Source organism: Loxodonta africana, chromosome 4 (assembly GCF_030014295.1).
Source record: "Loxodonta africana isolate mLoxAfr1 chromosome 4, mLoxAfr1.hap2, whole genome shotgun sequence".
NCBI lineage: Eukaryota > Metazoa > Chordata > Mammalia > Proboscidea > Elephantidae > Loxodonta > Loxodonta africana.
Genome location: NC_087345.1, coordinates 30,017,011 through 30,043,097, shown reverse-complemented (window position 1 = coordinate 30,043,097; position 26,087 = coordinate 30,017,011). Strand labels below are relative to the sequence as shown.

General features: G+C 41.0%; 1 protein-coding gene across 5 annotated transcripts in view; it reads left to right on the top strand.

Annotated features, from left to right (window-relative positions):
* The window catches only part of ANO4 (anoctamin 4), a 491,252-nt gene that overhangs the window by 319,196 nt on the left and 145,969 nt on the right, over nt 1-26,087 (top strand). For 3 of the 5 annotated variants that reach the window (XM_010599655.3, XM_023538812.2, XM_023538794.2), the window contains 2 exons: nt 13,139-13,239; nt 16,906-16,950. In XM_010599655.3, coding sequence (XP_010597957.2) covers nt 13,139-13,239; nt 16,906-16,950 — 146 coding nt within the window. The remainder of the gene's footprint in view (nt 1-13,138; nt 13,240-16,905; nt 16,951-26,087) is intronic. The other 2 variants (XM_023538815.2, XM_023538806.2) reach the window with 1 other exon arrangement.

The following is a 26,087-nucleotide window of genomic DNA, read 5'->3' as shown; positions in this document are numbered from 1 at the left end:
TAGTCTTCTGTGCTTTGATAAGGTTCTAATTCTTTGAAGACATTTCCTACAAAGTTAAAAAAGATTTGGGATTATCTTTTGAGTTCAGATGGCCTACAGATGATTTCCAGGCAACAAGTCAATTCCGACTCATGGTGACCCCGTTTGTGGCAGAGTAGAACTGTGCTCCCTAGGGTTTTCGAAGTAGATCGTCAGGACTTTCCTTCAATTTGCTTCTGGGTGGACTTGAATCCCCAACCTTTTCAGTGAGCAGCTAAGTGCATTAACCTTTTGTACCACCCAGGGACTTTTTAACTTCAACAGCCTCTTGTAAGAGCCTGAGAACACCTTAGGGCTTCCCGGGCAAATCCAGGCCAACAGGGACTATTTCCAAACAGATGGCTATCTTATTACCTCTTTCCTGCTTGCTTGTTTCCTGTCCCTGCTTTGGCACAAACTTAAATCCAATATGGACTTTTTGTCTTAGACTAAACCAGAATCTAATGAGCTTCCAAGTGAAAGGGGGTCAGGTTGTTTTCAAGCCAAGCATTCACCCCGTAGGATCCGTAGAAATGAGCATTGCTCAAATTCTCAAATGCAGCTGTCTCTCCTAGTCCCTCCAAGCACGTTCCTTGGCGTTTCTCATGTTCCATCACTATTATTCCGCGGTCAGAATGTACAAACAGCTGGGAAGAAAGCAATCTTTTGTTGTTCCTAAATCAAAGATTTATCTTTAAAAATATTTTCAAATGCCTTGACTAATCACTTTCCTGCTTCCTTACCATCTAAAGAGCATTTTTATGGCACAAGGAACTAGTTAAGTACTTTGCAAGCATTAAACCATGGAATCTTTAGAAGAAGTCTGCATTAAGTGCTGTTATTATTCCCATTTCACAGATGAGAGAACTGAGGTTTACGGACATTAAATAACTTGCCCAAGGTCACCAGCTACCAAGTAGCAGATCTGCAGCTTAAATCTAACAACAAAGTGGGGGCTTTTAACCACTATACCATATTGTTTCTCTACTGTATTTCTCTTCAATGTATAAAGGTTACAGATCCTTGCACTTGTTTATATCTTGTTTTATAGTTCTAATCAAATTTCACGCACACTTATCTCGATAGCTAGAATATTAGCTTCTCGAGGACAAGATTGATCTCCTTTTTTGTGTAGCTCAAGGCACAGCAGAACTAGTTGTCTTCTTGTAGTACAAATACCCTTATCCTGCACAAGGCAAGTGGTTAATACATATGCAAAAAATATTTGAAAAATAAATGATTAACCAAATCCTTTTGAATTGCTTTCCTTCCTTCTGCTACCTTTTAAAAATTGCTGCCATCCTGTACCAGTGTAACCCAGTCGGTGGAAATGGACCTGAATTATTAATTCAATGAAAATAGATTGATAAGAATTTCCCAGAAAAATATTTCTGTAGCAAAGATGTTTTTTAGTATATTTCATTTGCACCCACACAGGCATGCACACAACCCTGCACAAACCCAGTATGCTTGTGTGGCTCTGCACAAGGACACAGTCTTATTCAGATACACATCGTAGGTGTAAAACAAAACAAACGCAGTGAGATTTGTCTTTGAAATCAGCATATGTGTGTGGAATGAGGGCCTTGAGATGGAGGGAAGCCTGAGTCTCCATGCCTGCTTCAGAAATTGTGGGGAGGTTCTCAGGAGGTTTTGTTGCCTGAGAATCTGTGGGAGAAGTGTGAGGAATTGCTGCATGGGACTGAGACACTGAACCTGATACCCTCAGACACAAGGGGAGATTCAAGCCACTTCTATCTCTTGACAAAGTGCTCTGAGAGGCTCCCCAAGGCAGCTGAGGGGAGTGAAGTGTGGGCTTCCTTCTTGGCGCTGGTCCGGGTGTGGCAGGGAGGTGTTTGGGAGAGAGACTGGGCTTGGTATCCCTGTGGCCTCATTGAACTCCGCTCCAGGAGCTTGTCCCATCACACTCCTCAGGTGTGCCAGCTGGAAGTCGGAAGTTCCCAGCTTCCCTTCAGGAAACAAGTTGAACACTGTTGGAAACAGAATTTCGCTTCAGCTCTGCATCCGCATCAGGGTCAGGACCAATAGCAGTGTCAGCAAGGAGGGGAAGCAGCTGCAGCAGCAGACATGGGACATTGGCAGCTGCAGAACAAGGCCAACCCAGGGAAGAGAGAACAGGGCTCCAGAGGCAGCCACAGGAAACATTACCTGAGCTGTCGCCGGCATCTATCTGACACAGCTCATCACTTTGTCCTTCTAGAAACTCATTTGTCTCTTGGCTTCTGGGATTTCTGGGCTCTGCTTGCTTCACCTTGTTTCACCGGCAGCTTCTTTTCAGTCTCCCTTGCTGGTTACTTTGTCCTGTTCCAAACCTCTGAATGTTAGTGTGCCCCAGGGCTCAGTCTTTGCCACTTTGCTATACCCTTTCTTTGGGTGATCTCATGAAGTTTTGTGCTTTTAAACATCAGCTGTATACCAGCAATTCTCAAATTACTCATTAAGTGCCTCCCTTCTGAGCTCCAGAATCATATATTCATCTGCCTACTTCAAATCTCTAGAAAATATTCCAGGTATCTCAAACGTTGTTGTTGTTAGTTGCCACAGAGTTATCTTAAACTCATGGTGACCTTTTGTATAACAGAATAATAGAACAAAATGTTGCCTGGCCATGCACCATCTTCATGCTGTATGAGCCCATTGTTTTGGCAGTTGTGATCTATAAGGTTTTCACTGGCTAACTTTTGGAAGTAGATCGTCAGGCCTTCCTAGTCTGTCTTAGTCTGGAAGCTCGACTGAAACCTGTCCTTCATGGGTGATCCTGCTGGTATTTGAAATGCCTGCCATATACATTCCAGCATCATAGCAACACACAAACCGCCACTGTACGACAAACTGACAGACAAGTGGTAGATCTCAAATGTATCATATCCCAAAGTAAACAGTGATCTTCTTCCAGACCTGCTTTCCCCCCATTCTTCTCTAACTCAGTGTGTAGTATTACCATCCGTCCAGGCAAGAAAACCTTGAGATCATTCTAGACACTGAGTTTTTGTTCTTACTGCCTTCATTTGATCAATTACAAGTCCTTTCAAATCTATTTCCAAAGAGATCTCAAGTTTGTCCATATCTCTCCTTCTCAGCCACGTCCACTTTCTTGGTTCTAGCCAGTCTTGTCTCACCTGGCCTACTGCAGTAACTTTCCTGATGGACTTTCCACTCCTGTGCTTCCTCTGGGCCATTCTCCACAGAGGAATCAGAGTGCACTTTTTAAAACAAGTGATCCTGTCATTTCACTGCTTGAAACCCCGTAGTGACTTCCACTAGCCTTAGAGAATAAAATCCAAACTCCTTAACATTATTGTACCTGGTCCTGCATTGTGTGTTCTAAGCCTCCCTCTCTTACCCATCTCAGGCCACTCCACCCATCTCAACCTTTACAATGTCCAGTCATCCAGGCCTTTCAGTTCCTGGTACAATCATCCCAAGTGTCTCCTGGCCTTTGTACTTACTGTTCTCTCTGGCTGAAGTGCTTCCACTTGACTCCTCCCATGGCTAAAAACTTCTCATCTTTCAGATCTCAGGTTAAATGTTACATCTTCAGAGATTGCCCAGCCAATCTAAAGTAAGTGTCCCGGTTCTTCTCTCCCACAGCACTGTATTCTTTTCCTAATACTTTTCACAATTTTAAATTACATACGTATTTGTTGTTTATTACCTCTCTCCCCCTCTGGACTGTGAATGTTGTCTACCATGGTATATCTAGCATCTAGCAGAGTACCTAACACATTGTTGTTAGTTGCCATCAAATCTACTCTGACCCATGGCAACCCGTGGTACCCTTATGTATAACAGAATGAACGCCCCCCTGTCCTGCACCGTCTTCTTGATCTTTGATATGTTTGAAGCCATTGTTGTGGCTATCTTGTTAATCCATCTTATTAAGCGTTCCCTTGTTTTCGCTGACCTTCTCCTTTACCAAACATGATGTCCTTTTATAGTGATTGGTCTTCCCTGATGACCTGTCCAAAGTAAGCAAGACAGACTTTCTCCATCCTTGCTTCTAAGGAGCATTCCAGTTGTATTTCTTCTAAGACTGATTTGTTCATTCTTCTGGCACCCTACGATATATTCAGTATTCTTTCCCAATACCATAATTCAAATGTGCCGATCCTTCTTATGGCTTCTGTTTTCCATTGTTTAGTTTGCATGCATATGAGGTGAATGAAAAGATGACCCATGGCTTGGGTCAGGCACATATTAGTCATCAGAGTGACATCTTTGTTTTTTAGAACTTCAAAGAGGTATTTTGCAGCAGATTTGCCCAGTGCAATACATCATTTGATTTCTAGACTACAGCTTCCATGCATGTACCTGGCACATAATAATCACTTAGTGAATGTTGTTGAATGAATGGATATCTGTAGAGGAACATGTAGACTCTGAGGGCCCTGAAGAGACAGGAGACAGGAATTGGGATCTTGGATCTCAGAGATTCGTCTGGCTGGGCCTTATATTCAAAGACCTGAGAAATCCTTCTCAGCCATTAGTTCCTTATTTGTCTCCTTCCTGGGTTGTAACTTGGATAAGTAGGAGTGCTGTGTTCTTCCCACCGCCACCAATCTAGTGTAGTCCTTCTTGAAGATAATGATAACTAATATTTTTAAATGTTCTTTGAGCATAGCACATGTATTAGATCATGTAATACAAGTCAATAAAGTAGGTATTTCTATCATTTTTCATTTTGCAATTGCAAACTCAGGCACAGAGAGGTTAAATAGCTTTCTCAAGATCACGGAGCTGGTAAGGGGTAGACCCAGGATATGAATCCATGTAGTTTAACCTCAGAATATATATTCCTAACTAACCTCTGTGGCACAGCTGCCCATGTGGCTCCATATCTATACTCTCTCTGAGTGACCTCATCCAATGCCATGACTTTAAGTACTGTCTATATCCTGGCCATACTTACTTTGTATCTCTAGCCCAGACTGTTTCCCTGAGCTCCAGGCTTATTTACTCAAATACCTAAATGATATCTTCTCACAGGAATCTCCAAATGAACATTTCCAAACTGAATTCATGATTTACCTCTGTGCCCCCACTCCCAAAACTGTTCCTCCCTCAGTTTCCCCTTCTCAGCTCAGCCAATGACATCAGAGGTCATGAGATGTGGAGGTATGTATATACAGGCACACACCTTTGAGAGAGGGGTTGCCTGAGTCAGATAATGGCATACCGTCTTCTGTTGCCTGACTGTTGACTTACCTAACCATCTCGTCCCAAATTGTGACATACCAAGGCAAGGACCAAGATGAATTGCTCTTTGCATTCCTAGCATCTAGCAGTACCTAGAAGGTATTCATTATGTTCTTCTTGAATGAAAAAAAGAAAGAAGGAATGCTTTCTGTGAATCTTACCTATGTCTACTCCTGGGAGTTTCCAGGCCTCTTGTTAATTCCTTCAGTCATTCTTCCAAGAATATTGTTCCAAACTCCTCCACATGATCATTTTTCTTCTCCGCGGGGTTGTAACCTAAGGGATTTTTGTTGCAGTATAGTAACGAAACAACTATGTTTCATAGACATCATTTTCATTTCTCTTCCCTTTGGCACTTGCACACTTGGATTTATGTGGAGCAAAATACTTAATAACAAGGAAAAGCCTGTTTAGAAATGGTAGCATAATCATTCAGCAGTAGAGAAAACAGTGATATATGGGCTGTATAATTAGCAATCATCTCTTTCACATTTATTTTTCATGGCTAACGTTCAGAGTGTATTCTGAAACAAGCAGTAGGTCGTGCCTTCTCAGTTCCTCCTTGAGAAATTGAGTATAGTAAGTTTCTTATGCCAAATCTTGACTCTTAAGTATGTAAAAGGGGCACACACACACACACACACACACACAGGACAACGACTCAGGAATAGACGTTCAACATCAGGGAATTCAGCTAACATTTTTGTCAAGATTATCAAAATAACTATTAATAGTCTCAAATTAACTCTCAGTTCTTTAGTAGCTTAATTTTGCTTTACAGTATACAGTGCCTTTTTGTTTTTGTTGCTCTGTCTTATAAAATATGAAACTCTTTTAAGATTTGTTTACATAAACTGAAAAAGGACCAATTCAGAGCATTCACATTTTAAATGTATATCCCCTAAGCAATAGGGTGGCCATGGCAACTGGTACATATGTATCCTAAGGAAAGCCATGGGTTTATTTTAACCTCAGAGTTTATTAGATAAAATTGATGAGGGAGCCAAGGGATGCAGGTCTGGAATCAGTTCTGTCCATGATAAACTTTCGGTTTGACTGTGAGCGAATCACTTGACCTGTCTCTCTCTCCTCCTCTGAGAAATCAAAGGAAAGCCTCTCTCACAAGGTTTGTGTGAGAATAAACGAGATAGTGTATAAAAGTGCTTTGAAAATTTCAAACCATTAAACAAATAAAAAGTGATGATGTTATTATTATTAAAAGAATAAGAAAGATAAAGCTTTTTTATTATGCTGAATGAATCAAAACAGCTGAGATTTTATGCAGAAAATGTGGAGAATCCCACATTAGAATTGCAATTGGCTCTGCAAGTGTTCAGATAATGAATTGGCTTTTCCACACAGTGCAGTGGGGCATTGAACAAATGCCCTAAGTGGAAAGTTTTAATGGATTCTCTTAAATATTTTCATACATTCATGAGGACTCTACAGAATGATTATTCTTCCACAGGATTATTTTCTATAAACTAGCAATTACAGTAATTCCATGGAGATAGCATACCCTAAAAAAAAAAAAAAAAAAATACCCTAAGAGTTATATAAAAAAAAAAAAAATTTATATATTGTGGTCTAAATCAAGGTACAGGCTCTCAGATTCTTTGAATAAATCATATCCCATATGGCACAGCGGTTAAGTGCCACGGCTGCTAACCAAAAGGTCAGCAGTTTGAATCTCCCAGCTGCTCCTTGGAAACCCTATGGGGCAGTTCTCCTCTGTCCTGTGGGGTTGCTATGAGTCGAGATCAACTCTATGGCCACAGACTTGGTTTGCGGGTATATGTTATCTTCCTGAGTTGTGCAATTTTACTCTCTCTCTCTCTCATAGGAAGACAAAAGAACAATGGTGAGTGTAGGACCTTGTCAGAAAGCTTAAAAAAAACACCCAGTGGCTGTTGAGTCAATTCCAACTTCTGGTGACCTCATGTGTGTTAGACTAGAGCTGTGCTCCATAGGGTTTTCAATGGCAGGTTTTTTGGAAGTAGATCATCAGGCCTTTCTTCCAAGGTGCCTTTGAGTAGACTCGAACCTCCAACCTTTCGGTTACCAGCAGAGTGCATTAGTCATTTGTATCACCCAGGGATTCTGTAGGAAATCTAGGTGACTTTACAGAATTGCTATTATCACAATTTAAATGTCCAAGTAAAACTTACCCAGACTCTGAAGTCTATATTTAATATAAACAAAAAGATCCATTTTTAAGAAATGTAATTTTTTTTCTGCTTTATAACTTAGAAAACTATATTATATATTGAAAAGCATGTGGCAGTCTTTTCCAAAGCCCAAAAAATACTCAGCTGGCAAGCTGCAGGATCATTTCAGTCATAAGGAATCAGTGCACCCAGCAGGCATGAATGGGGCAGGATGAAGAGTTTTGTGTGTATGTTCTGTCTCTGTAGGTTCTGTATGTATGGGTGTTGCCACTCGTGAGCTCATTCACATCCCCTAGCAACTGAGCTCTAAGTGCCCTATGCAGGGAGGTCTGAGTGTTAAACTCGTTAAACCAAACCTGTTGCTCTCGAGTCCATTCAGACTCATAGCAACCCTATAGGACAGAGTGGAACTGCCTCATAGGGTTTGCAAGGCTGTAATCTTTACAGGAGCAGACGGCCACATCCTTCTCCTGCGGAGCAGCTGGTGGATTCAAACTGCCGACCTTTCAGTTAACACTTGCTCACTGTGTCGCTAGGGCTCCTGGAATGAGTTCTTGTTGTTGTTAGGTGTCATCGAGTCAGTTCTGACTCATAACGACCTTGTGCACAACAGAAAGAAACACTGCCTGGTCCTGCATCATCCCCATAATTGTTGCTATGCTTAAGCCCATTGTTGCAGCCACTATGTCAGTCCATCTCGTTGAAGGTTTTCCTCTTTTTCACTGACCCTCTACTTTACCAAGCATGATGTCCTTCTCCAGGGACTGATCCCTCCTGACAACAAGTCCAAAATATGTGAGACGTAGTTTTGCCATCCTTGCTTCTAAGGAACATTCTGGTTGTATTTGTTCCTAGACACGTTTGTTCGTTCTTTTGACAGTCCATGGTATACTCAATATTCTTCGCCAGCATCACAATTCAAAGGCATCAGTTCTTTTGCAGTCTTCCTTATTCATTGTCCAGCTTTTGCATGCATATGAGGTGACTGAAAACACCATGGCTTGCGTCAGGCACACCTTAGTCCTCAAGGTGACATCTTTGCTTTTCAACACTTTAAAGGGTCTTTTGCAGCCGATTTGCCCAATGTAATGTGTCTTTTGATTTTTTGACTGCTGCTTTCATGGGTGTTGATTGTGGATCCAAGTAAAATGAAATCATTGATAACCTCAAGCTTTTCTCCATTTATCATGATGTTCCTTATTGGTCCAGTTGTGAGGATATTTGTTTTCTTTATGTTGAGGTGTAATCCATACTGAAGGCTGTGGTCCTTGATTTTCAGCAGTAAGTGTTTCAAGTCCTCTTAACTTTCAGCAAGCAAGATTGTGTCATCTGCATAACTCAGGTCGTTAATAAGTCTTCCTCCAATCCTAATGCCCCATTCTTCTTCATATAGTCCAGCTTCTCAAATTATTTACTCAGCATACAGATTGAATAGATATGGTGAAAGGATACAACCCTGATACATACCTTTCCTGACCTTAAACCATGCAGTAGCCCCTTGTTCTGTTTGAACAACTGCCTCGTGGTCTGTGTACAGATTCCTCATGAGCACAATTAAGTGTTCTGGAATTCCTATTCTCCACAATGTTATCCATAATTTCTTATGATCCACACAGTCCAATGCCTTAGCATAGTCAATAAAACACAGGTAAACATCCTTCTGGTATTTTCTGCTTTCGACCAGGATCCATCTGACATCAGCAGTGATATTACTGGTTCCATGTCCTCTTCTAAATTCAGCTTGAGTTTCTGGCAGTTCCCTGTCAATACACTGCTGCAGCCACTTTTGAATGATCTTCAGTAAAATTCTGCTTGCATATGATATTAATGATATTGTTCGATAATTTCCACATTCAGTTGGATCACCTTTCTTGGGAATAGGCATAAATATAGATCTCTTCTAGTCAGTTGGCCAGGTAGCTGTCTTCCAGATTTCTTGGCATAGATAAGTGAGCATTTCCAGTGCTGCATCTGCTTGTTGAAATATCTCAATTGATAATCCATCAATTCCCAGAGCCTTGTTTTTCACCAATGCTTTCAGTGTAGCTTGGACTTCTTCCTTCAGTACCATCGGTTCTTGATCACATGCTACCTCCTGAAATGGTTGAACGTTGACCAATTCTTTTTGGTATAGTGACTCTGTGTAGTACTTCCATCTTCTTTTGATGCTTCCTGTGTCATTTAATATTTTCCCTGTAGAATCCTTCACTATTGCAACTCAAGGCTTGAATGTTTTCTTTAGTTCTTTCAGCTTGAGAAATGCTGAACGTGTTCTTCCCTTTTGATTTTCTATCTCCAGGTTTTTGCACATGTTGTCATAATACTTTGTCTTCTCAAGCTGCCCTTTGAAACCTTCTGTTCAGCTCTTTTATTTCATCATTTTTTCCTTTTGCTTTAGTTATTCAATGTTCAAGAGCAAGTTTCAGAGTCTCTTCTGACATCCACTCAGGTCTTTTCTTTCACTCCTGTCTTTATAATGACCTCTTGCTTTCTTCAAGTATGATGTCCTTGATGTCATTCCACAACTCATCTAGTCTTCAGTCATTAGTGTTCAATTCATCAAATCTATTCTTGAGGTCTCTAAATTCAGGTGGAATACACTCAAGGTCATACTTTGGCTCTCATGGACTTGTTCTAGTTTTCTTCAGTTTCAACTTAAACTTGCATGTGAATAATTGATGGTCTGATCTGTAGTCGACCCCTGGCCTTGTTCTGACTGATGATATTGAGCTTTCCCATTGTGTTTTTCCACAGATGTAAGTAGATTTGATTCCTGTATATCCCATCTGGCAAGGTCCATGTGTATAGTCAATTTTTACGTTGTTGAAAAAAGGTATTTGCAATGAAGAAGTCATTGGTCTTCCAAAATTCAGTCATGTGATCTCCAGCATCATTTCTATCACCAAGGCCATATTTTCAGACTACCGATCCTTTTTCTTTGTTTCCAACTTTTGCATTCAGCTGAGCTTCCAGACTAAGACAGACTAGGAAGAAGGACCTGGCGGTCTCCTTCTGAAAAAAATTAGCCAGTGAAATCCTGGACTGAGTATAATAGGTTAATAAACAGAAAACCAGTTTGTGCAAAAAGACACAGTATCGGTCATCACATCTTCAGAGGTTACTGGCTTGTCCCTTCCCTGAGTGGGCCCCTCGTTACCGGTAACCTACTAATTTAAGTAGCTAGCTTCAAGAGTCACTTCGTGGACAGTCACTTCCTGCTTCACAGGACTCACAGGTTTCGCCTGAGCAGAGCCTGACACTACACATTTCACTAACTATATATTAGACAAATATTGATTGTACCCTCCCTCTGTGCAAGGCATTGTGCTAGGTCCAGAGGATTCAACCGTGAATAATGGAAACATTCCTTGTCCTCCAGGATTATAGTTGGGGTTACACCAAAAAACTAAACCCTTTGCCGTCGAGTCGATTCTGATTCATAGCGACTCTGTAAGAGTAGAGCTTCCAGGGAGCACCTGATGGATTTGAACTGCCAGCCTTTTGGTTAGCAGCTGTATCTCTTAAGTACTACACCACCAGGGTTATAGTTGGGATTATTGTCCCAAGCTTGAAGATAAACTTTGTTTCAGCCTGCAATATCAGAGGGTGCCCCTTACCATTTCACAGCTAGGCCCTGGCCCTCCTAACTCTGGGAAATTCAGTCACTTGCCAGAGTCCCTGAGGACATTAAAGTTGACAGTAGTTTGCTTTTCATGGTATCTTGAGGAACTCATTTACTTGAAGTATGACATTTATAAGCCCAGCAAGAAGATCCTGAATTAAAGTACATGAAATGAATTATAATTACACATCATTTGCAATTTAAAAACAAGTCCCTGTAGTATAAATGTACCCCAGCTAGAGCATAAAGCATGTTTTTGTCAGCAGTGTAAAAAAACTGGATTGTTTTTAAATACTGTGGAAAAGAGAGTTGAGCCACAAAGGCTTAATATATCCCTCATCGTTCATAAACTATGAAAGTTTAGGTGGCACGCAGTCCAGAAAGACCCTGTGTGAGAAACATGGATAAATAATTGGTTCAGCCCATTGTTTTCTCACTTTTCCTTCTACCTCCGTCCATAACTCAACCCTCCCCGTGGGAAGCCACTTCCAGAGAAAAATCTCCTAATTGGCTTTTTATGTCTTTTCAGGCAGAGTCACAGACAAAACCTGTTGGGTGGTTATCGGAGTGTGAAATTTTAGTTTTACCACACTAAGTTCAGTGTTGTTAAAAAACCCGAGAGGAAGCAGAGATTTGGGGCCAAAGAACACAGTTATTTGAAAAAAGCATGTGTGGCACAGATCCAGATTTAAATCTCATATCTCTTCTGTCGCTCCGTCTCCACTGCCACCAACTTTGTCCAGAATTATTGTAAGAACATCTTTCCATCTCTCTGCTTTCCTGCAGCTCTCCCTCACAATTTATTCTAGCCATATTCATAAATTAAGCAAGCATTAGTTGTATGCTTCCTCTGTGCCGGGTGCTGTGTGAGGAAGTTACTTATCTCAAGTTGGAGGATAGAACCTCATTTCAGCCTGTACACAGCAGCCAGAGTGAGCTTCGAACACCTAACTAAATCAAGATGGCTTCCCAGCGTTCCTAGAATAAAGCCTAACTGCCTAATTGTAACCTGTAAAGAGCTGCACCTTTTCAGCCTCTTCTCATGACCCCCTTCTCCATGCTTAAAACATCTCAGCCACTCCACTTTCCTTTCTGTCCCTCAAATGTGCCAAACAATTTCCCAACTTAGGACCTTGGCACCAGAACACTCAACCCATACTCTTTATACAGCTAGCTCCTTCTCCTTTAGGTCTCAGCTCAAACATCACCTCCACAGAGAAGCTTTTTCTTACCCCCTTACCCAAAGTAGTGTATGTCCCCTCCCCATAACTGTTTCTCCTATTATCTTGCTATCTTTATAACACTTGTCACTACCTGAATTTATCCCTCTCTTTTTCACTTGTTTTTTGCCTACGTCCTTTTTTTAAAATATATTTTTGAGAGTATAAGTTCCGTTTATATCTATCTTGTTCATGGCTGGGTCTTCAGTGCCTGGCACACAGTGGGGTATTTGATGAGTGAATATCTGCACCCTTAAGGGCCTGGCTTATTGCTGAACATCTTAGTTATGTAGTGCTGTTTATTGTAATAAAAAATTATAATAATACCACAAATGGGTGGCTTTAAAGAAAGGAACTTTATTTTCTCATGGCTCTGGAGGCTAAAAGTCCAAATCATGGTCTCTGCCGTGTCTGTTCCTTCTGTAGGCCTCTTTTCCAGTTTCTGGTGTCTGAAGTCCTTGGAGTTCCTTTACCTGTAGACAGTTCTCATTTGGCATCTGTCTTCGCCCTGTGTGTGTCTTTGTATCCCTTTTGCTCTTTTTATGAGACACCACTCAGAAGTGATTAGGTTTAGAACCCACCCTATTCTGGCATGCTCTTTTAACGAAAGAAAACCTCTGTGGCCGTTTAAATTTAAATTTAAAAAGAAGTCCCTGTAGGGCAAATTTATCCACACCCCCCCTCCACTAGAGCATAAAGTTGAGTTTTTATGTAAATATGTTAGGGTCATATTTATAGGTACAGGGATTAGGACCTCAACGTAACTTTGGGCAACAGAATTCAATTCAAATTTTAAAATGCAGTAGAAGTTCCTGTGTTCTAAGTTCCAACTCAATTTAAACCGTAGGAGACTTGAATATACTTTTCAATTTAGTTTCTTTTTTCTGTTTCAGTCCTCTCTAATAAATAGTGACATTATCTTTGTGAAGTTACATGCCCCATGGGAAGTCCTGGGAAGATATGCAGAACAAATGAATGTAAGAATGCCTTTCAGGTAGGTGTAAATATATTTTTCCTCACTCTCTCTGCTGCTTCACTGTAAACTTAATGCACCCCTCTCTTGGAACAAATAGAAATGAAATGCGGAATGGAAAGCTAATAGAGAAGAAAATCCTTCAAATGTTAAGAAAATGCAAATAAGTGTTCACGGCCAATAATGATTTCATGGCTTGTTGTGAAAGCTTCTAGCTAATTCAGGCCTTAGCAAGTAAGTGTCTCAAGTGCCTGGGAAAAAGAAGCATTTTCCAAGTGGCATTTTCATTTCCAAAGGGTGCCATTTTTAGAAGCTCTGTGTACTGCTTCTTTGAACAGCCAGACCAAGGGAATCAGTGACACAAGAGAACACGTTCCTTACTGGCAGGTCCCTCCCAAGGCCAGCATTCCGGGGTGAATACAGAAAAATGTTGACATCCTGCTTCCATGGGAACAAGTTTAAGAAGTTTTATGAAAATGTGACCTATTTTAAGTAATAATCTATTTTTAAATTCTAACAAAAAAATCATAAATATGCACAAACATGAACATTGATATTTATTCCAAGGGGAACAGAAAATACTTTGTGTGAATTGTGTAGTTATTTAAAGGGATTAATTTACCTTTGGGGCCTTGGTAGCACAGTGGTTAAGTGCTATGGCTGCTAACCAAAAGGTCAGCAGTTCAAATCTACCAGCTGCTCCTTGGAAACCCTATGGGGCAGTTCTACTCTGTCCTGTAAGGTTGCTTTGAGTTGGAATCAACTTGATGGAAATGGGTAATGGTATGAATATTCTTATTTTCCCTATGGCCTAAGGAAAATGTATAGTCGTTTGCTAGATATAAATAAAATAAAGTATTAAGCATGAAATTATAAATGCCGAGACATGTGGGAAGTTCATAATGGAATCTCCTAAAGGAGGTGGGGAAATTTATTACCAAGGACAGTTCCAAAGGGGGGAAAAAAAGGATTAAATATTTTTCATTTGTGATTTTTTACTATTAAGATCAAGTCCGAGGACAGGAATTAGGCAAACTGGTGCCAATTCCAATATATAGCTCTTAATGAGCTATGGAAAGTTATAGAAACAAAGAATCAGAGGAGCTAGGGACTCATTTAAAGAAGGACAATTTCCATTCATAGGCCTATAATATATCCCCTGGTGTGTCTTATTTTCCTTGTTTATTGGCCTTTATGTCTTAATACCAATTAAAATGGAGACAGATTCCTAGCATCTGTTTGCCTCAAGGCAAAATTCTCGAAGAAGTTGAACAGAGTTCTGACACTATGATTTATTTTTGTATTTCAAATGCTAGAAAGGAAATGTGAGACCTCAAGGATTATATATAGTATATATGTCACCACTGAAAGAAAGAAGGAATATCAATTTTAGTTTCTACTTAAAAATGTGATACTGTAGTTACAATTAATTAAAACCAATTATTTATAAATGATATAATATCTAATAAACCCTGGTGGCATAGTGGTTAAGTGCTACGGCTGCTAACCAAAGGGTCGGCAGTTCGAATCCACCAGGCGCTCCTTGGAAACTCTATGGGGCAACTCTACTCTGTCCTATAGGGTCGCTATGAGTCAGAATTGACTCGATGGCACTGGGTAATATCTAACATGAATTAACACTGTATTAAACATAACCAAGAGGAAAGGAACCGTTACAAAGTATACTTAGATACAGCCATATATCAAATCAACATCTCCAAGCTAACAGAGCCAAAAGTCTACCTTCTGGTGAAAGATAGTGAAACTTACTGAAATTGATTGATAGCCCACTAAAATACCACAGACCTTCTGCCAGAAGAGCATGCCTCTTTAGCAAAAGCCCAAACAGATGATGGGAACTTGAGCAATGTTCATGTAAATCAGGTTCCCTTAGTACCTGGAAGGATTTCATATTTGAAGGGCCCAGCCACACCCTAGATAACCCTTCTGCATGCCCATTACATAGCAGAAAAGGGCTGCCTCCAAACAGTGTTAGTCCTTTGTCTTATAAAGCATTAAGGGCCCTGATGGCACAGTGGTTAAGCTCTTGGATGCTAACTGAGAGGCTGGCGATTCGAACCCACCACCTACTCCACAGAAGAAGCCTGCTTCCATAAAGATTACAGCCTTGGAAACTCTATGGGGCAGTTCTACACTGTCCTATAGTGTTGCTATGAGCTGGGACTGATGGACAACAACAGGATCTTTTTTTTTTTTTGGAATCCAAGCAACAAAAATGAAAACCATAATAACTGTGAATAATAATCATCTTTTTAGACCCAGGAAATCCTGCAGGACAACAGTTCTAGGGGAACATACTGTTAATGTGTGACACTAATTGGCCTCATTAATATTGATGTGATTTTTACCTAAGCATACCTTCTTTTTTTTTTTTTTTTTTTTATAGCTTTACTTGTTGCAGCATGATGCATTTAAAATTTCTGCTATCATCCTCTCCACAGTTTCAGGCAGGTAACTCCAGCCTAAGGAGATGAGGGCATGTCCAGAGGAGAAACCCTCCTGTTTTATCATTTCAACAAAATGGACGAACATCAATTTGGCTATATTTTAAATCTTATCCAAAGAAACTTATCGTGTTTATTATTTTCTATGGACTGCACTTCAGAATCCGAGGTTACTCTCCTTGGGTTTTTATGCCTATCTACGGTGTTGAAAAGGAAATTGAGGAATAGGCTTATTGTGGGGAATTTCCATTAAAAGTTGCTTCTTAAACGCCTATATGTCCATGGATAGGTTTTCTCAGTTTTCACGGACATGCAAAATAACTTACAGGGTATAAACCTTCCATTTTCCGAAAGCAAGATAGCTCAGCAACAATTCAGAAGGTATATAAGCCACATCATGATGACTGATCCCTTGGCTGAAGCGCAAATATGGAAAGGGTAATTGCATTTTAATAAAGCATCTAACACATGTGCTCTCCATTCAAACTGCACTCAGATTTGCATTTTCTGTATTTAAAAATGAAGATATACAGCCATATGACAGATCCTTATTCAGTCCAACTTAAATATTTTTCCCCAGGATTCCTTGGTTTTTTCTCTTTAATTTACCGCCAGCACATGCCATTGGTTAAGCAGTAGGCACTAGTGTGGTTACTTACAGCTGGGTCTCAATGCTGACTTGCTTCCTTCCTTCCCATGCTGCTTATAAAAAACATATATTTTAAAATCTCCACTGCTTTATAGCCAATGAGGAGATTTCTTTGTAAAATTATAGTGCTGTGTAAATATTATTAATGTAATAGTGTGCCCATTAAATTATGTATGTTGCCAACCTAATCCATGTCCGCATTTCCCTAAAAGAAAAGCTGACCTCGACTGAATTCATGCAAACACTAATTTCTCCAAATCATCACTCTCCACGTGTTTTGTAGGCAAGAAGCAACCATAAAAAATAATTAAAAAAAAAAATTCAATTTAAAAAAAAGTGATGGTAATGTGGAGAGGAGGATATATCAATGAAAACTGTTTCATTAAGATTTCATGACTCGCAAAAGATGCCCTGTGCTCTCACTATATTTCTCACTGTTAATCTCTTTTTAGTTTTTTCTTCTTCACCTCTTACAGGCTTCTATCTTCAATCTCCTTTCCTTCCTTGCTAGTTCAAACTGTAACTGACGATGGGTTTTCTTCTCGACTGGCTTCATTTTTGCTGTTCTTCCAGGAGAAAAATCTATTACCTGCCCCACCGGTACAAGTTCATGAGCAGGTGAGCCGCATGCTCTGTCATGACGGTGTTTGTTTGGTCTGTTGGCTTGTGTTGTCCAGCAATTACAGGAGCTACAAGCTGGGGAAGATGGGCCTTTGTCACATGGGAAAACTGGCTGCCAGCCCATTTCAAAAACAGCTATTTCGGGTTAGCCTGAAAAGAAGTAAAGGTGAAAATGCCTCACTCAGAGTCTTCCTGTGACGACTTCTCCGCACTCAGAAAGATGCAGTTCATCCGCAGGTGTTTTGTTTCATTTTTCAGTCCCTTCTAAAAAAAAAAAAAAATTTTTTTTTTTTTTTTTTATCAGAATGGAGTCCCTGGGTGGCCCAAACAGTTAAGCACTTGGCTACTAAATGAAAGGTTGCAGTTCTAATCCACCCAGAGGCACTTCAGAAGAAAGGCCTGGCAGTCTACTTCCAAAAGAGCACAGCCATTGGAAATGTTATGGAGCCCTGTTCTACTCTGACATGCATGGGGTCATCATGAGTCAGAATTGACCCAACTTGGCAAATGGTTTTGGTTACTGAATAAATTGCCACAAACTCCAGAAGTTTAGAGCATCTTTGGCCTGGACATTATTTTTTCCACACAAATTCTTTCTCCCACTATGTAGATCTTGAAAGCTTGAAATGCAAACAGTCACTTTATCACAAAGCTAATGACTGCTGCACCCCCATGGAAGAGGCCCACCTAAGTTAGTAATATTTTTTTAATAAATGATGTATCACCTCACTCGGGAGCTCTTCCTACCATTTTCATTGCCTCCTAAAAATAATTCTCAGGATGAAGATCCCATTTACTTTGTATCCATGGTTAGTTTCTCCTTTTGTTGTTTTGAAAGGCAGGGAGAATGGGAGAACATCAGTGATGTCTTTGATTCTGTTGTGATCATTGGCAATCTAATTTCAAAATCTTAATTGGTTTCATGTTTCCAGTGAGCTGATGGGTAAACTGATAAATCATTGGGTTTCTCTGAAAATTCTATATAGTTCAGTTCTGTGAGATTTTAGAATCCATGTTTACTCTGTTCATATGCTATGCAAATGATAAGTAAGAGTTTTATTTTAGTAGATTTACTCAAATGCATGTGCTATTCAACAAAGCATAGAATGAGAATTGGCACCCAAAGAAACTTAAGATGTTGCAGGTTCTCAAAATTTCCCTATGCAGCATGCCTTATTAGCAGTTCTTACTAGTCAGCAGACATGGTACTTGGATTCACCATGATTTAAATTATATCCCTTGACCCGTAATGACCTGTCACATAAAAGGCTGATACCTCTGTCAGTAGTTCTCAAACTTCTACCAGTGTCAGAATTATCTAGAGGGCTTGTTAAAACACAGGTTGCTGGCCTCCACCCCTGGAGATTCTGATTCAGCCAGTTTGGAGCGGAGCGGGAGAATTTTCCATTCTAACAAGCTCCCAGGTGATGTTAGGGCTTCCGGTCCTGGGACCACACTTTGAGAACCACTGGCCTGTAGATAGGCTCACCTCCACCTTCTCGTTAAGGTATTTGATTGATGATAGATGGAGTGACTGAAAACCAGCATCCAGCAAAATGTGAAGGAAACATGATAAGATGAAGAGAAGGCTCCCCCAACTAATGATGACACAGTGGGAATATCAAGTCTGAGTGTGATATTGTTTCAGGTTGTCGAATGCAGTATACTTCAGATGTTAAAGAGAATGGAGGATAGGGGTGGGCAGTCTTACTCCTGTCCAAACGTGCCAAGCTGCTTGATTCAGCCAGTAAAGTCCACATGGGTGGGAAAAGCCACATCCTTTAGGACCATAAAGGCTGAGTTCAAATCTTGCCACTGGATGACTAGAAAAATTACGTCAAGTCTTTGAGCCTAAGTTTTCCTCATTTGTAAAATGGAGATACTAATTCCTTCTCTGTGGGGTCGATGAGAGGTTTAGACATAATGAATGCAAAGCACCTAGCATGGGACTTAGTAAGTAGTAGATGTTCAATAAATGGTATCTATCGGTGATTATTATATGTAATATTTATAATCATAACTTTATGTGTTTGCATAAAGTTCACTTTCTGCTTCTGAAAGTGTCTTCCATCCCTCTAGTCTCTCCTTTCATCTGCCCTCTAGTGACTAGTCCACTAACTCTGGTCTGATTTTACTTGCCAAGAACTCATTTTCTCCATTTATATTCCTTATACTGGCCTTGGCTCTACTACTCACCCAGTCACCTGATTTAAAACTGAAGGGTCATTCTGAGTGCTTCACCCTTCATCTAACCAGCCTCTCAGTCCTGCAGATGCCGCCCCATGAATACATCTGGAATCCATACATTACTCTCCATTCCCACTGTCATTGCCTTAACTGAGCTCTCTTGCCTATTTTACATCAATTTATCTTCCTGCTTCTGTTCTAACCCCTTTCAAACTCTCCACCAGTCATCTTCTTAAAAAGCAAATCTTATCATGTCACATGGTGGTTACCCCATAGTGTCAAAAATAAAATTAAAAGCCTTCAGCTTAAAGCACAGCCCTTTATAAAATGTCTTCACTCATCTTTACCCCCACTCTTTGCTCCACCCACATTGAACTACTCATTGTTTCCAAACTCATCAGACTCACTCAGGCCTATCTGCCCTAGCATATAGCAGTCTTCCTGGGAAGGTTCTTTCCCACCTTCACCTAGGTAACTCCTACTCAGTCTACGAATATCAGTCCATATTTTTCGGCTTTTTGACCAGGTCAGACGATGTTTTTCTCTGTTCTCCCATTGCCCCTCTATGGCTGTCACCCTTTGCTGCAGTCTATGATGAAGATGTCCACTTCCCTATTTGACTAGTACTTAAAGACAAAATGGTTCATTCCGTTCTATATTTCCAGCACGTAGTAGGTGGAGTGACTGAATGAATGAGTCTCCATACACATATGTGAGGACTGGAGTAAAGGGCAAGAGAGTCACAAAGAAAAAAGCACAGAAAATCAGGTCTGTATAGGGTGTGTCAGATACAAAACTTGAACTGAAACATTTGCTCAAATAATGGAGGAGTGGTAGGGAATGAGGACCTGAAAGAAAATGGTGATAAAAGGAACCAGTAAATCTCAAAGTTAGTTGGGACGTCAAATGTCATCAAGTCCAACAGCTTGTCAAATGTTTGAGCCTCTGCTTTAGGTTCTCTGCTGTATGATTGGCTAGCCCATAATTGAACATCCCTTGAGACTGGAAATTCCCTACCCTATCTATGGTCAGCTCTGACTGCTAGAAAGTTCTTCTTTAGAATAAGCCACAATCCCTCTCTCTGTAGTGTTCACCCTTTAATCATAGTTCTGCCCCCTAGATAGACAAAAATAATAACACAATAATCTACAGAGCAAAAAAGGCAAAGTATGTGAGAAAGACTGTGAAATTCTAGGTAAAAGGACTATCTGGAATTTGGGAATTGGGGAGAAAAATGTTTTCACGCCTAGGGGATGAGTAATCCCCTAGAATTAGAATGAGAATCCAGAAGAGATACAGGTGGGGCAAAGAAGATGATTATTTTTGTTTTAAGAGCGTTAGAATATCACTCATAGTAGGTCTTTGAGGTACTGGTGTCCTGGAGGCCTTTGGAAATGATGGCAAAGCAGATGAAATATAAGAGAAAGCTAGAGAATCTGATTTGGGAGTCAAAAGCATAGAAGCCAGGAGTTTAACCCTGGGAGTGGATGGAATTTCCCAGGGAAAGGTGTAAATTGTGAAGAGAAGGGGGCTAGTGGCAATTTCATGGGGAAATCTTTGTTTCAAGGACAGGAGGCCATGGGAGGAGGATGAAAAGGAACAATCTGAGAAGTGGAAGGCTAACTAAGGGAGTACCTTGTCACAGGCACCATGAATCAGTTCCCAGAAGAGGGATGAGGATGGACTATGAATACTTAGTGGTTGTTGGTTACCTCCATATTGGCAGTCTCCATAGAGTGGTGGTTCTCAATTGTTAGTATGCATTAGGATCATCTGGAGGGCTTTTTAAAATACAGATTGCTGGGCTTATCCTCAGAGCTTCTTATTCTGAGTCTGAGATGGGACTTGAGAATTTGTGTTTCTATCAAGATCCCAGGTGATATTGATACTGCTGGTCCAGGGCCACATTTTCAGAACCACGGGCATAGAGTGAAGTGATGGAAACCATATAACTGATGGAGGTCTGATCAGGTCCTGAGGAATCAAAGGCAGTGAGGGTTTGCTAATACAACTACCTTGATAAATTGCGTGGTAGAAGAGGGGAGCAAGAGAAGACAGGATTAAGAACAAGACAAGAGGGAGGAGGGAAGCAGCGGAGATTGTGAACATATGACCTCATTACATAGTTCCCGTGTGTACAGGAGATGTTTCCAGTGAATAAGAGCTTGGGAAATCCTTGCTTCTAGAATTAGAAGAATAGCTTACTAACCAGTAATCTCTACCCTAAAAAAAATGTTGCTGCTTCAAGTGCATAAATTACAACCAAGGAAGAATTTAGGCACTGGAAGATTCCAAACCAAAATAAAGGAAAAAGAAATGCTAACCATGATTGTATGACACTTTGATTCCAAATGGCCTCTTAAATTAGGCCTCTGTTTCTTAGCACCTAGAATGAAACGACAGTCATCTCTGTGGTGGCATAACTTACTGAAGCCTATTATTTGGTTGTACATTTTAAAATGCATTTCAGTCAGAAAATTTTGTATCTCGTGTTTCTTTGTTTCTCTTCAGAACAGACTGATTTGGGTAATGAAGAGCGCCTGTCTCTTCCTAACCTAGCCCTGTTGTTGTTGTTGTTGTGTGCCATCGAGTCGATTCCAATTCATAGTGACCCTATAGGACAGAGTAGAACTGCCCCATAGGGTCTCCAGGGAGCATCTGGTGGAGTTGAACTGCCAACCTTCTGGTTAGCAGCCTGAGCTCTATTCCAAATTGAAGGGCATGTCTACAACTTGCCATCCTGCTGGTACACCAGTAATAATACGCTGACTTCCAGTATTCTAACATTCTCATACCATACTAACCCATTGCCAAAACCCATTGCCACTGAGTTGATTCTGACTCGTAGCAACCCTATATGACAGAGTAAAACTGGCCCACTGGGTCTTCAAGGAGCAGCTGGTGGATTCAAACTGCTGACCTTTTGTTTAGCAGCTGGCTCTTAACCACTGTGCCACCGGGGCTCCCATACCATACTACATATGGATATTTCATTTAACTTTTAGTTTCATGATATTTAATTTGATTAATCCATTAACGCACCCAGAACAAATTTTTCTCCTTTAAGCCTAAGAGAAACGAATTAAAAATTGTCACGTTTCTGAGCAGCCAGAGAAAATAAACATCTTTTCACAGGTATCTCTATTTTGAAAAGTCACCCGATTCTCATAAAACACACTCATGTAGTTCAGGCATATATCTTTTGGAATAAACGCCCTTTTTATGGACATATTCGGTCTATTAAATGCTGCTTTGACTCTTATCTTTGGACAAGCATACTGGCATTATAAATTACTTATCCAATAAGGAAGGAGAATTTATCATCTTTTTTCCATCTTTTATTTATTTTGTTTATTTTTTTGGCCTTCACAAAATAGTACAGATAACATTTGTAAAGGATGTATTTGCAAAGCAATAAGCCTGATTGTTGTGGGTGGCTCGTAGCAGAAGTCTCACTACTACAAAGCCCCCACTGCCCACATCCTGCTTGACATTACCCTTTGCAATGTGTAGCACAGTAGATTGTGGACACGGTACTGCATTATATGTTCAGTGCAGCTATAATCTTACAATATAAGCAGACAGACAAAATGACAACCTTGTATACTTCCATCCCTGCTTTAAAAAATTACCATACCTAACGTTCCAAAACCTTTTGACTCTTCAATAAGATATTTAGACTGTGCCCCAGATAGTAGCCTCATGACCTAGAAGAATTGCATTAGCTTCCAGAGATCCCTAACTCCTATCCAGGGACAGGCTGTGAACACAGGGGTACTTGGCTCCAAGAAAAGGAAAAAGAAAACCAAGCCTTCTGTTGTCTAACTGTTATCAGTCCAGGAGGGCTTCGTTTACTGTGGTGTAAGGCTCTGTGATGGGCTCCATTTAGAATAAAAAAACAAAAAACTAGTCTGTAGGTTTCCTCTGGGCAGATCATTCTGGAAAGTCTAACCTAACAGTTGGAAACGTGATGCTATTTTAATAGGCTGGCCTGGGGAAAAGCAGGTGTCTCTGAAGTACGCCTATTTCGTTTAATTCTGGCTAATTAAGTTGTTATTAGTACAGATTCCTCTCCTGAATTGTTAGTGACTCAAGGGAGAGGACTTGTCTTCGGATTCCTCAGGGTATGCCCAGTGAATCCAGGTCAGGACCCTGTGCACAAGAGGAAGTTGACAACCTGCTGACAGGTTGAAGGAGCTCTGGTGGTGCAACATTTAAGAGCTTGGCTGCTAACCACAAGGTTGTCAGTTGTAACCCACCCAGCGGCCCTGGAGGAGAAAGACCTGGCAATCTGCTCCCATAAAGATTACAACCTAGGGAACCCTGTGGGGCAGTTCAACTCTGTCATATAGGGTCACTATGAGTTGGAAGTGACTCGACAGCACCTAACAACAAATAACAACAACTGATAGGTTAGCATGTTACGAGTGAAGTACTTTGCATGTGTCCTTTTCCTTAATCATCGCCACTCGTCGGGTGGGAAAGATCAGCCCCCCTTCCCAGCTGAGGGAGCCAGGATCGAGGAAGTTAAGCAGAACCTTCCCAAGGCACACAGGGTTGGTGTGGCCAAGCTAGCAAGCCTGTGCCCATCTATTTGTAATGTGTTGCCCGCTCTTTGCAACTGCCTGGAGACTCACCTGCCATGAAGCAGCATGTTGGGAGAGGGGGGCGTATAGGGAGAGAGGAGTCTTGAAATTAACCATCAAAACAACTTTCCATAAAAGTACAGTAATTCACCTTTTAGTCCAGATATTGACTTGACAAGTCAAGATGAGAAATGGCCAAGTGAATGATCCATCTTCTCTGTATTGATCTGCCCATGTAGCCCGTAAGCAGGCTTTTGCTCAGGAAATGGCAGAAAGGGAACAGAGTGATAGTGTATCCAACCAAAATCAATGCTAAATCTTTAAGCCAATGTTCCCTCTTTTCTTTTCCCTGTCAGTGGAAGCTTTAATAAGTAAGCACCACTTACATAATGGAGAGACCAATGGGAGGCTTTGTGGTTAGTTGGTTTCCCGACTCCTACACTTTTAAGTAAATTTCAGGATTGCAGGTTTAGGGACATTTTGTAGTTGCATCATGGAAGGACCTCAATATGTAAGTGTGAATCATTGCCCTTGAATTTCTGCTGGGAAGAGAACACTTTACATAGAAGTTCATTGTCATTGTCATCATCACTTTCTTCATCCTACCAGCCACCGCTTAACGGCACACTTTGTATGTCCCAGGGAGCCCTGGTGGTACACTGGTTAAGCGCTCACCTGCTAACCCAAAAGTCAACACAGGAGAAAGATGTGGCAGTCTGCTTCCATGAAGATTATAGCCTTGGGAACTTTAGGGGGCAGTTCTACTCTATCGTATAGGGTCGCTATGAGTCAGAATCAACTCTATGGCAATGAGATTTGTATGCACCAGGCACTGTGCAAGCACTTGATATTCATTGTCTTGTTTAGTCCTCCCTGAAGCCCCATGCATTAGGTACTGTCAGGTCAGAGAGGTTCAATCCCTTTCCCAGCATCTTATAAGCTGTACACTAGGTGACCCCACCTCTGGCTGACTCCAAAATCCACTGTTACATACTAAATGTTATCCATTATGTGTTGTAAAAAGGAAGCTCTCTGTTACCTCAAGTTTGTTTGGGGTGATATAACCAAAATATTATTGCCCAAATTACCAACAACACATAATATTTGAAGAGCATCTGGTCAATCGTTATTTTAGAGATGAGGGAACTAAGGCTCAGTCAGGATGAAAGGCCTGCCCCAGAGTATATTGCTGTGTGATGCCAGAATCCAGAGTCCAACCTGAGTTTCATGCTTTCCAGCCATGGTTTCCACAGCATGAAGGGATCTGCAATGATGTCTGAGTGGTGGTTTGGAGATAGGACTGTGTTTGTGGCAGGACAACCCAGGGGAGCACTCATTTGTGATCCTACCACAGAGGAATAGGCCCTTGTTCTTTGAGCCACCTTCCTAGGTAGTGGGAGCAGCAGTGAAAGCCTGGCTAGCCACGGCCAAGTCTTGAGGTGTATTCACTTCTTATGAAATCCCTGGGTGGCACAAACAGTTAAGTACCCAGTTACTAACTGAAATGTTGGTGGTTTGAATCAATCCAGAAGCTTCTTGGAAGAAAGCCCTGGCAGTCTGCTTCTGACAGATCACAGACATTAAAAACCCTGTGCAGTACAGTTCTACTCTGAAACACATGGGGTTGCCATGAGCCGGAACTGACTCAACAGCAGCTGGCTTTCTGTTTTATTAGTTTTCTTTTGCTACTGTAACAAATTACCACAAAATTAGTGGCATAAAACAACACAAAAATATTCTGTCACAATTCTGAAGTGAGACGTCTGGTGGGGGAGGGGATGTGTGTATAGGCGCCACTGGTTTCTCTGCTCTGGATCTCACAAGGCTGATACTAAGATGTTGGCCCACCTGGGCTCTTATTTGGAGTTTCTGGGGGAGAATCCCCTTCCAGGCTCATTCAGGTTGCTGGCACAATTCAATCCCCTACATTTATGGGTCTGAGATCTCTATCTTTACTGGCTGTTGGCTGAGGTTTATTCTCAGCTTCCGCTCAAATTCCCTGGCCCAAGGCCCCTTCATTTTCAAAGCCAGCAATGGCTGTTGAGTCCCTCTCAAACTTTGAATCTCTCTGCCCTCCCCTTCTGCCTCATTGCCCCTGCTTCTAGCCAGAGAAAGTTCTCTGATTTTAAAGGGCTCATGCGTTTAAATTCAGCTCACCTGAGTAATCCAGGACACTCTCCCAATCTTAAATTCCCTAACCTTACTTACATCTGCCAAGTCCTCTTTGCCATGTACTGTAACATAATGGTTCTGGCCATTCTGCCAGCCACAAGAAGACACAAACTGCTGACCACGTTTGAGCATTTGTTTCTGTCATTGTGAAGACCATAGCACAGACTGAAGTATGTGATGGAACCTGGA